Source organism: Vombatus ursinus, unplaced genomic scaffold (genome assembly GCF_900497805.2).
Source record: "Vombatus ursinus unplaced genomic scaffold, bare-nosed wombat genome assembly UNPS02014801.1, whole genome shotgun sequence".
Classification (NCBI taxonomy): domain Eukaryota; kingdom Metazoa; phylum Chordata; class Mammalia; order Diprotodontia; family Vombatidae; genus Vombatus; species Vombatus ursinus.
Genome location: NW_020954579.1, coordinates 14,777,924 through 14,790,166, shown reverse-complemented (window position 1 = coordinate 14,790,166; position 12,243 = coordinate 14,777,924). Strand labels below are relative to the sequence as shown.

Here is a 12,243-nt window from a genome sequence, read left to right as displayed (position 1 = left end):
CCTATGCTTTAAGAAAATCACTGACGAGGCAAAGCCAGGTGGTGAAGTGGATAGAGCACCGGCCCTGAAGTCAGGAGGACCTGAGTTCAAATCCGCCCTCAGACCAAACGCTTGACACTTACTAGCTGTGTGACCCTGGGCAAGTCACTTAACCCCAATTGCCTAAAAACAAAAACAAAAAAAAAAAAAGAAAATCACTGACAGGGGCCCTGGAGTCAGGAGAACCTGAGTTCAAATCTGACCTCGGACACACATAAAACTTACTAGCTGTTTCACTGTGGGCAAGTCACTTAACCCCAATTGCCTCACCCAAAAAAAAAAAAAAAGAATAAAAAGCTTGTTCATTTAAAAAAAAAATAACTGACAGTAGAATGGAGAATGTGTTGAGGTGGGGACAGATTTGAGGCAGGCAGACCCATCAGTGGTTTTTGCAATGTTCAAGCATAAAGTGATGAGGGTCTGCACCAGTATGGTAGCAGCATCAGGGGATAACAGCACATATTTCAGAGATGTTGCAAAGGCCTTATCAACAAACCTTAGAAACAGTTTGGATATTGGAGGGAGAGGTAGTGAAGAATCAAGGATAATACCGAGGCTGGAAAGCTAGGGGACTGAAAGGAGAAATTAATTCAGCAGTGAAGTCATTTCACCAATGAGCCAGTCAATGGGTGGATGACTATAGGCTTGGGAGCACCTTTAAAAGGTGCCTGTAGGTACCAGCAGGAAGAAGGAGAAAATAATTCCAGAGGGAGTCTTTACACTCTAACCTCTTCCCTCCCCCTAAAAGACAAGGACACAGAAAGATAGCCATTCCGGGGAAGAAGCAGCTTCAGTAAGTAAGATCCATCATCATTATTGTCATCACCACCACCACCACCACCACCATTATTATTGCTAACATTTATATAATGCTTTAAGGTTTGCAGCATAAGTGCAAAGCACTTACAAATATCTTCACAACAACCCTAGAAGGTAAATACTGTTATTATCCTCATCTAACAGATGAGGAAACTGAAGCAAACAGAGGTTTAAGTGACTTCCCTGGGGTCACACAGCTAGTAAATATCAGAGGATGGATTTGAACTCAAGGTTCAGGGCTGTATACACTGTGCTGCCTAGCTGTGTGACATATGTGGGAGAGAGAATGCTGGCTATAGTCTCTAGAAAGGCATCAAATCCTTAGAAACTAGCAGAAAGCTACACCTAAGAGGAATTTTATTAGGATTCCACAAAGGGAGAAAATGCTTCCCAGTGACAGGACTTGCAAAGTATCCCCTTGCCACATATGTACCTTTTTCATGTGTCTTAGGACCTTTGTACTCTAAGTTTGAGCCATCTCTCCCAAGGATCTTGTATAAGCAAAAGGAAAGTGCACTCCTGATGAGGGGTGAATGTTTTTTGCACCAACCGTTATACCATCTAACTAAATACCCTTTCTAAAATCTAATTGATATCTACAGACTGGCTAAAGTTCATGTGAAGCACACTGGTGGGGGCTTGTGGGCAATAGCAACTCAGACCTTCAGGGTTCCTCTTAGAATCCTGAGGATAGTTGTAGTTTGCCAGCTACTGAGAACTCAGCCTACCAACATGAGTGGGAGTTGGGGAAGTGACTTCAGAAGGGGTATTACATAAGTATAAACAAAATGAAAGCAAGGTAGTTTTGGTTTTGGGAAAGCAGTAGCAGCTGAGTCAGACAGTTTCCATGTAGGTGGCACCTGAACTGAGCCTTGAAGAAAATTAGGTATTCTAAGATATGGAGGTGAGGAATTGGGCCAGTCAGTGCAAAGGTATAATGGAGTGTGGTGTGCAGGGAAAAGCAAGAAGGCCAGTTTGGCCAGAGTATAGGGTGGGTGGGGAGCAATGTGCAATAATGCTGAAAAGGTAGGTTGGGGCCAGGTTGGGAATAGCTTTAAACACCAAACAGGATTGGGAAGACACCTTTTGGAGGGGAGAGGAGAGCGCAGGAAGGGGAAGGTAATCCCAGAAGGAATATTATACTCCATTCTCCACTCCTACTGCCCTCCAAAAACATTCATCAGCTAGAACTGGAGATATTTGAATGAGTACTTCTATGCATCAATGAAGGAGGGATGACATTTCTGGATATGGGAACTTGCTAGGATGAAAGGCTATCAGTTTGGTGCCCTGAGACCCAACTGCAGCACAGGATGAGCGGAGCAGAACAGCTTCCTGGCCCTAGGGTCTTGAGTTTCCTTTCTCCCTCTTCCAGGCTTCTATGTTTCCTGAAGTTCCTAGGCCAACATCGGGTAGGTAAAAGTGGTTTCTGACTGACAATGTCCAAGGGTTTTCATAGTGCCCTTCTCTGACAAACACTGTGGAGGCAAGGAGATTCTGAATTAAGATATCTCACTTGTCATTCAGAAACATTGCCTGCCCCAGGTTTTCTAATTTTTCTCCTCTACTCTTCTTCCTTTATCCCTCCCTCTTCCTTTTCTTCCCACCTCTCACTTTTAGTTCTTTCACCCTTGGTGATTTTTTTCCCATTTCTCTTCCTCTTATCTTCTCACACCATCCCTCTTTCTGCAACTTTCTTTCCAACCTCTTTTACTTCAATTTTACAGGGTTGACCTAACTTTAGGATTGGGATTAGGAAAAAACAAGGTAGAGCATAGATTTACCTGAGAAAGTATCACTGTCTGCAGCCTAGACTCATTTACTATGGCACTTGATATGCTAGCTATGGGCTATAACCACCTACCCAGCACTGAGGCTGTTATTGTCCTCATTGGCTCTGCAGCCTACACCAAATGACACTGCCAGAAGGGGCAAATGTGGTGTAGGCATGAAGCAGACATTTGGTATAAACTTCACCTGAAATGCCAGAGAAGGGCTACTGCATCCCGAGTTAACTGTCTCATTCCCTGATAACACCTCTCAGAAGGAAAGCATTCCACTGAAACAGGGAACGGGAACCTGTGGCCTCGAGGCCGTATGAGGCTCTCTAGGTCCTCAAGTGTGACCCTTTGACTGAATCCAAACTTCACTGAACCCCTGCACTGGAAGAATTCAGATGGTCCAGGCAGAAGATAACAAAACCCTGGGGCAGATGTGAAATTTTTTCATTCTATTTACTGGGATGTTTGTTCTTTATACTGACTTGAACTCTTAGAGGACTTGGCAAGTTAGCTAATGTTGGTCAACTATGAGTTGTCCTGCCCAATTGATTCCCCAACTCCAAAGGGTTCCTGTGAAGTGCAAGAGCAGGGCCAGGACTAGAGTTTTTGTAGTATGCAGGAGCTCCGACTGCTAAAGGCTCAATCTCTGTGCAGCAAGATTTGACCATCCTACACACCACTCGAGGAAGATCAGGACTCCATCAGTACCCTAGAAGAAAGGTCGCCAGCTTTCACTGTAGTATGTATGTATGTCACTGAACATGTGCAAGCTTCACGGGAGCAGTGGTTATTGGGGAATACTGGTGCAGGGAATCCCCTGCAGTGATATTGACAGTTACGGGATTAGGTCGAGTCCATAGAACAGTGGAACCACCCTGTCCTGTGAAGTCACCCTGTCCTGTGAAGTCCAACTGGTAATGGGAGATGGGGAAATGGAAGAATCCTTCCTGATCAAAATTGGGATGTTGGATAATGAAGTTTCAAAAATCTATTTGGCGAAACATTTCCCAAACTGTGTTCCAGATGTTGTGACAACAGGGGTTCTATGGGGAAAATTTAATGAGATACGAAAGTATACACATAAAACAATTAAACGCGACATCAACAGAGCTTCTGGCAGGTCCAGCAGCTGAGTGTATGTGTATCTGTTTTCCAATGCTAAGTCCGTGTCCCTGACTCGTGACCAGTATTTAGGGGGTCCATTGGGTCCAACTATTCCATGGGCAAGTTACTCTGGGAAATACAGGCCTGGCAGAAAGACTTCTGCCTGAGAGCCTGGATACTCTGGTTCACTTCTTTACTGTACTGTTCAGTTCAGTTCAGTTCCCTGAATATGGGTTTGGAAGTCTTTCCTTCAGAGGTCCTCTTTCTCTGAGCATATATCTCAGATGACTTGAGGATAAGGGGACTAATGCCCATTCTAAAGAAAATCATGCACCAAATAATTACTAAGTTGATTATTTGGAATCAGATCCTTCGAAGAAAACCAGTGACAAAGCAACTCTCTAAATCGGGAAGCTGTGTCCTATTTAGAGAATCAGGAGGGGATGAATTGAGAATATGCCATGCTAAAGGACAGCCTTTTCTAAACGAAACCTTTATCCTAACAGTTTGGCAGAAAAAATCTTGTCCAGAGTATTAACTAGCTCCCATATCCCACTTCACTGGCTCAGGGTTGTAGCTAATGTGTTCAGTAAACAGCGTCACATAAGAAAATCCAAGTAAAGATATAAAATTATCACTTTCGTAGCTTTTCCACAACCCAGCTTTTATTCTATGGTTTCAGCTTCTGATGCATTGATAAAAGTGAATTTTCTTCAAAATGTTTTCAATTTCTTTGCTTTTGTCTCACCTCCAAAGAGTACAGCTTAAAATAATTGCCCCTACATATTTCTTGCTTTCCAACAGGTCTTTTCATTAACCCTCAGGTAGGTAAGATGGCGTAGTGGATAGAATTCTGGGCCTAGCTAAGAAGCCCCAAATTCAAAACCAGATTCAAGGTATTTAACAAGCTGTGACCCTGGACAAATCACCTAACCCATTTGCCCAAGTTTCCTCAATTATAGAATGAGGATCATAATAGTACCTACCTTCCAGGATTATGAGGATTAAATGAGAGTTATAACATTTAGCATAGCAAAGTACCTGCCATTGCAGTAGACGCAAGTGCTTTTTTTTGCCTTGTCCAGAAATAAATGCTGGTGATTCATGGATAGTAATATTTTTGCACACTGTAGCCTCACCCAAATTAAGGCCATAGCTTTGTTTGGGAATAAAGCATAGAATTACAGAATACATAGAACTTAAATTTAGAGGAGTCACTTAAGTAGGTATGGAATTTGAACCCAACTCCAAATATTCCCAGTGTTTAAGTAGCTGCTGAAAGCAAGAATGGGCTTGAGAGTATGTTGGGACAAGAATTAGGAAAAGCTAAATAGACTAGTCCAGAATAAGGAGCTGTCGAAAATTATCCTTTGTTACTAACTAGCTTTAAGATTTATGAATTTATTTACTCAGGGACAGATGAAAAACTTCAATCCAGTGTCACATATTTCCATCTAAAGGAAATAGTACATTAAAAATTATCAAGAGAACTATTAAGTCATCACTAGTGATAAAGTTTCATTCTGTGAATCTCAACTTTATAGGATTAAGCATTCTAAGAAAAGAAGGTACTCATCAAAACCTTAATTCTCTCATTTTAGGATATAGTTATCAAAAATAAAACTTCCATTTCATGTCATGGCCATAAAAACCCTCTGACAACTCAATGCAGATGGAAAAGCTGTAGGTGAAATTAATTTACAGGGAAGGAACCTTGCCAAAGTTTTATTTAGGAAACTCCAAGCTGCTGGCTTCAAAGACAGGTGAGGTCTAAGTGACATTCCTAGTTGCCATTCTGCAGCTCCAAGACTTGTCCGACAGCTATTGGTCAACCTATCACATTGCCAGTCTTTCACTTCAAAAAGCCATTCCACTGCCCCAGGACTAAAATTTTGTTCTAGATTCCAAACTTCTGTGATCTCATTATTCTTCAAATTGTAAATGTCAGAACAGACTATAAACCTTACTTTCTGCAAGTTTTTTGTCCCCTCCCCGCAACATTCTAGAATTTAATGGATTTGCCATCTTCCATGTAGTAATGTCTAAATTGACCAAGAAATCAAATTAGTTTAATAATTGGCTAACAGGTTAATTTCTGAATTGGCTCAAAAAAATCTTTAATCCTTCTATTGGTAGCTAACCTCTAGCATAATACAGGAAAAATATTAAACATATACAGAAAATTAACGTCCAACTATGGCACTTGAACATTAAAGATCAATTTGGTAAGACACCTCCGCATATCCTTTAACTTTCAACTTCTTTCTGCAACACAAATTACTATAACATTTCCAATTTTGTCTACCTACAAAAAAACCTCAATTCGACTCCATAATACAGCCCATTTAACTTGATCTAAATAACACACTAAAAACAAAAGACTAAATACAGGATTTGCAAAATAAAATGATTGATGCAGGGAGTTCTGCTAAGGAAATTCTCCTTTACCAATGCAGATGGGCAACTGCTGTGTAACTTTGTCTTGAAAACTGACTAGGACACCCAGTCAAATGACTTGCCCAGGGTCTCTCCTCCCTGTCAGAGGTGTTACTTAACCCAGGAGGGAGGCCTGCTCTGTATCAACAACCCTACTGGGCTGTTATTAAAGTTTTTATAAAACATCAAATTTAGGTTTTTGACACGAGTTGGGATAAACAAGTTTATTTGTAAATTATTTTAGTCAACATACATAATCGACCTAAAAACTTCAATAGAAGGATAAAGTTTAAAACCACTTTGGAGTTCCTCTAAGTGATTTTTTTTCTGGATGGTCATACTAGATGGACCCTAACCCCACAACCATCGCAATATTTCCATGTAAAGTTTGAAAACTTATCGCCCTCCCCGTCCCCAGGCAAGTTACTCTAAGGGTTATAATACATACTTCACCCAGCTGATAATTTCTATCTCCTCTATCCCTTGTATCCAATCTAGTAACCTGATTCAGCTTCCCTTTAGTTGAAAGGAAAAAAACCAAATCTATTAAGACCAACCATATATCACTATTAAGAACTGCACTAGATAATTTGCAAGTATCAGGGAGAGGATGCTGGTGGAAAAAGTTTGTAGTTTAAAAAGAGCCCTTATAAATAAAATCCTAGGTTATTGTTTGCACTATCAGCTAGAAGGTTGCTTAACATGTGGTAGAATGAGGACTTATGCAAGGTACAATGCTGAGTAGAATCGTTCTACTCAGATGTAGGAGAACAAGTGAAGTTTAGCTAAGAGAAAGCCAACTGGACTTTTAATTACATCTCAATGACAAGACTCCCCACAGGTGAATGTAAAACATTTAATTTAAAAACGTTGACACTACAATATATAAAATAGCTATTATAAATGCACATAGTGTATTCTATAGCTGCCAGGTTTATGTTTTTTTTTTCTTTTTTTTTCTAGGAAACTGTAAGTTACACTGTGGTTAAGACTTGTATATTATCACCCTCTGAAAAGCCCACATTCTATCACAGTGATGTATGGTCAGACTTAACAGCCCCAATTGTTAAACACTTGGATCAAGTCATAACCAGTTTTATTGCAAAAGGACCCTGTACACATTTATATCAATTCTAGTACCTTACGATTAGCTACCCAACAAGTCATTAACATACAGAAACATGCATCATGAGAAGCAAGAAATATCACCCATCCCTTCTGCATATTAGCAACTTGTCACTCCTGAGCAACAATGCTCACTCACATCACTGAGGTCTGTGAACAGTCACTTTTAGCATTCATCCTGAGTGAAAGATGGAATGACGTAAGTACAAATGCAACATATTATAAACAATTTCTTACAAAAAAAGTCACAAATTAAAACCAAAGTATTTTACAGAATTTACTACAAAACATCATAAAACTGCCTTCACTTAAGCTCTTTCTCCCCGTATCCTGCGAGCCAACTGGATGTCTTTGGGCATGATAGTAACTCTCTTGGCATGGATGGCACACAGGTTAGTATCTTCAAAGAGACCCACCAAATATGCTTCACTAGCCTCCTGTTAAAAAATAAAAATCATATCATTAGACTCCTTTCAAATCAAGTGTCAAACCCTCCCCACCAACCCCCTCACAGAAAAAGACTGGTTTGTTTTTTACCTGAAGGGCACCAATAGCTGCACTCTGGAACCTCAAGTCTGTCTTGAAGTCCTGAGCAATCTCCCTCACCAACCGCTGGAAAGGAAGTTTCCTGATCAAAAGCTCTGTTGACTTCTGGTAACGGCGAATCTCACGAAGGGCCACAGTACCAGGCCTGGGAGGAAAAAACGCCAAAAACATCCCCAAATTCAAATTCATTCCAACAACTCTATTATCTATCAAAAGCTATGGCTGGTGAAATCGGAATAACGGCTTAATCACCCTGTTTATTCTCCCTGCCCCATCCCCCTTCAAGACTGGAAGAGCGACTAAAATGTCAAAGAAATCACAACCAACAAAAACCACTCGTACCGGTAACGGTGAGGCTTCTTGACCCCGCCAGTAGAGGGGGCGCTTTTCCTGGCAGCCTTTGTAGCAAGCTGTTTGCGCGGAGCTTTCCCACCAGTGGACTTACGAGCAGTCTGCTTTGTACGGGCCATCTTGTCTTACCTAAAGAACAACAAAGTCTCGACTTCAAGACCTCGAGATGAGCGGACCTCTTTCTCTCCCTCCCTCGGAAGGAGCCGGCCCGGGGCGGCCTCCCGACGCCCGCCTCGATGATTTCCCGACATCTCTGCCGGATGGCAGCAGATGGCCGGGCGGGAGCCGTCCCCGCCTCCCCCCCCCATGACTCAGGCTGCCAGCAGAGGCGGCCTCCCCTGGAGGGCGGGGAGGAGTCACTTCCCCTCCTCGACAGGCGGAGGCCCGGCTGCCCGCGACAACTCGATGCTGGGGCCTCTGAACCACCGGCCGGGAGAAAAAACTGAAGCGCGACGCAGACAGAAAAAGCCGGGGAGTTTAAGCCGCATACTCAGCGCCGCCACACGACAACCGCCGAACCAATCTGCCCGGCGCCGGCCACTGACAGTAACCGCGGTAACCGGAGGTGCAAAAGGCCACGATCGAGGCTTAAACCCACTAAGAAGCGTACACCCACCAAACGAACAGTCGATGTTTCCTCCGCTGAATTCACCGCTGATGCCGCCGCTTCTGTCCGCTCCGCGATACCGTTGACTCCGCCTCGCTCTGAGTAACTAAAGCCCGGGAGTACTCCCGTTCTGCTCAACGACCAAACCGCTCCGCGCTCGACACCTCCCCTCGACACCTTGTTTTTTATACCCACGCCTCACGCTGCGTCTCTGCGTCATAGGTATCTTATTTGCATACACCAACGACTCTTTCCATTGGCCAGCGCGTTCGCCGACGCGCTGACATCCCCCGACACAAAGGCCGTGCTCCAGCCCTGCTTCCTGATTGGTGAAAATACGGTCCATTGATTGGCTGTTAAAGTAGCATGGTGATTGGATATTTGGAAAGAAGAAAGGACGAATCAGAATTTTCCCTTAGTTAGCCACTCTGATTGGACGAAATAGAGCTATGTTTGGATCCTTCCCTTTGTTGCAAAGCTCTACAATAGAAAGTCAATGCAAATGAATTGTATTTGTGTCAGGCTCAGGCAACTTAGAGAGTCTCTGTGAGAGCCTAAGCGTATTTACCTCGAGATAATGTACTGCAGTGTTCGCAGTGCATATGTAGGAGAGACTTTATAAATTAGTAAAACCAATTTTAAAATATCAACATATAAATATGGCCCAATTTGTAAATGTGGCTGTTCACAATATTTCATACATTTAAAAAATTGATTTCATAAAGAGTGGTAAATTATAGTTACTGAGTGGGACAAATCATGTTACTGGATATTCTATACACAGATATTCCTTTATAACAAAACATAATGTGGGAAGAGGGGGTACAAAAAGAAACAGTGGCAATTGATGACACTTTGGTAAATATGTTACTGTGTATACTATATTTTTAGAGCAACATCTGTCAAAATACCTCAAACTCTGATTTTAGCAAAAATATTAAACAAGAATTTGTGAGCTAACATATTTCCTCAATTATGTAATAGTTGAATACAATGACAGCCAGAGAGGGAGAAATCATAGTATAGTATGTGAGCATACATGGGAAGTTAATGAGAGAGCCAAGCTAAATATGTACCCTAGTGTTTCTTTAATGCTGCACCCTGACAATGACTACCTCTGAGGAATGACAACATGCCTCACCCAACTCACTTTGTCTCTCACCTCCGGTAACCTGAGCCTCAGGGATCAGGCCCTCCCTTCATGGACCAGTGCATGCAGCACCAGATTCTCTTCTCAAACTCCTGCAGACTCAATCATCCTCTCTACGCAGACAATGCCCGGGTCTATATACCCAGTCCTCGTCTCTCTCCTGAGCTCTGGTCCTACCTTTTGGACATCTCAAATTCAATATACCTGAAACAGAGTTCCTTATCTTTTGCCCCAAACCTGCTAAACTTCCCAATTACAACCATCGTTCTCCCAGTCATGCAGGCTTGCTACCTCACAACCATCTCACATATCTAATCTGTTACCAAATCTAGTCATTTCTGCCTTCACACTGTCTCATATAAGTCTCCTTCTTTCTACTCACCTAGCTACCACCCTAGTATACCCACCCCCAATGACCTCTTGCCTAGACCACCATTGCTGTTGTGGTTCAGTCTGTCCGACTCTACATTTCTTGGCAAAGATACTGGAGTGGTTTGCCATTCCCTTCTCCAGTGTGTCCCTATTTTACAGATGAGGAACTGAGGCAAATGGGGTTAAGTGAATTGCCCAGGATTACACAGCTAGCGTCTGAGGCTGGATTTGAACTCAGATCTTCCTAATTCTACTACCTAGCTGCCCCTGGACCACTATAATAGCCTTCTAATTGGCCACCTTGCCTCACGTTTCTTCCCACTTCAATCCATCCTCCAAATAAATGCTTGTTGTACAGGGTCTGACCACATTGCTTCCCTACTCAATAAACTCCAGTGACTCCCTATCATTTCCAGGATCAGATATAAAGTCCTCTGTTTGTTATTTAAAGCTATTCACAAAGATTCAGTAACTCCCATCAATATTAGGATCAATCACAGCTCCAAAAGACTTTGGATATACAATGCTATCCTCCTCCAGACAAAGAACTAACAAATTTACAGTACAAATTGAAGCGTATTTTTTCCTTTTTCTTCCTTTTTTTTCAGAACATGGCTAATGCAGAAATATGTTTTGCATTATATATATGAATCATATTTCCTATTTTCTCAATGGGAGGGCTAGGGGTAGGTGAAGGGAGAAATGTGGAACTGAAAATAAAAATAAAATTTAAATTTTAAAAAAGCTATTCACAACCAGCCCCTTCTTAGCTTTCCATTTCTTATACTTTACTCCTCCTCTCTCCTGTAAGTATGTCACACCGGCATGTTCCCCTAACCAAACATTCCATTTCCTGTCTCCATATCTTTGAACTGGGGTCACCCCATGCCTTGATGATAGGGACTGTTTTTTATTTTAGTACTTAGTATAGTACTTAGCACATACTAAGTACTTAATAAATATTTGTTGAATGACTAATGGATTTACACCCAGCCTGACAAGATTCGAACATTCAGGACCTCATCCACTGGAATGGTCACCAATGATCTCTCCATCAATCTCTCTTATTTCCTAGTACTGTACTTGAAAATTCCCTAGTACATGAGTGATAACATACTCTTTGCAATTCACTGAGGGGAGTGGGGGGCAGGAGCCCCAGTCAAATGATATCATATCTCCAACCTATGGCTAGCAAACAACCTTTTCCTCTCCTAATCCCAGTGATGCTATATCTCTTTCGTTGTTTTTCAGTCATGTCCAATTTAGAGACCCCATTTGGAGTTTTCTTGGCAGAGGCACTGGAGTGGTTTGGCATTTCCTTCTCCAGCTCATTTTACAGGTGAAGAAACTGAGGTAAACAGGTTAAGTGACTTGCCCAGGGTCATTCAGATAGTGAAAGTCTGAGGTCAGATTCTAACTGGCTAGAGTCTGACTCCAGGCCCAGTTCTCTATCCAGTGGGCCACCTAGCTGCTAAATCTCTGGGTACTGCCTAAGTGAAAACTATTCCTCTTGCCTGTCACCACTTCCCATTTTCTCATCCTCAAATCACCTCAGCCCTACTGCTCTTATGTTTCCATCCTATACTTCTCGCCCCTTCCAAATGCCTTATGGAACCCCCATTCTACTATTAACAAACTTCCCATCATCTTAGACCTCTTCCTCTCATATTTCTTTTATCTTTTGACATATACTGAAACTTAGCTCCTTCTCCCCACCCCCCAAAAAAAGACACTGAATCCCTGACCTTCCTTTTCAGTACTAGAGACAGACACCTTACTTTGGGATCATGGAACCTTAGTCTAGGAGGAATACTAGTCACAGAATCATTAATTTAGAGCTAGAAGGAATCGCAGAGGTCACCAGATCCAGCCCCCTCGTGTTTTACAGACATGGAAATTGATATTTAAAGAAG

General features: G+C 42.2%; 1 protein-coding gene across 1 annotated transcript; it reads right to left on the bottom strand.

Annotated features, from left to right (window-relative positions):
- Window positions 1-6,388: 6,388 nt before the first annotated feature.
- On the bottom strand, window positions 6,389-8,977 carry LOC114050826 (histone H3.3). The gene is made up of 4 exons (XM_027872791.1): window positions 8,818-8,977; window positions 8,193-8,330; window positions 7,842-7,995; window positions 6,389-7,741 (listed from the first exon to the last, which is right to left on the bottom strand). The coding sequence occupies exons 2-4, from the start codon at window positions 8,318-8,320 to the stop codon at window positions 7,613-7,615; spliced, it is 411 nt and encodes a 136-aa protein (XP_027728592.1). The 5' UTR covers window positions 8,321-8,330; window positions 8,818-8,977; the 3' UTR covers window positions 6,389-7,612.
- Between the last annotated feature and the right edge of the window lie 3,266 nt (window positions 8,978-12,243).

What these genes read in the sequence shown, in the direction of transcription:
- LOC114050826 (XM_027872791.1), bottom strand. Translation starts at nt 8,320, where the DNA reads ATGGCCCGTACAAAGCAGACTGCTCGTAAGTCCACTGGTGGGAAAGCT. An exon ending in AAGAAGCCTCACCGTTACCG is followed by an intron (nt 7,996 to 8,192) that starts GTACGAGTGGTT and finishes TTTTCCTCCCAG; the next exon opens with GCCTGGTACTGTGGCCCTTC. An exon ending in CAGCTATTGGTGCCCTTCAG is followed by an intron (nt 7,742 to 7,841) that starts GTAAAAAACAAA and finishes ATTTTTTAACAG; the next exon opens with GAGGCTAGTGAAGCATATTT.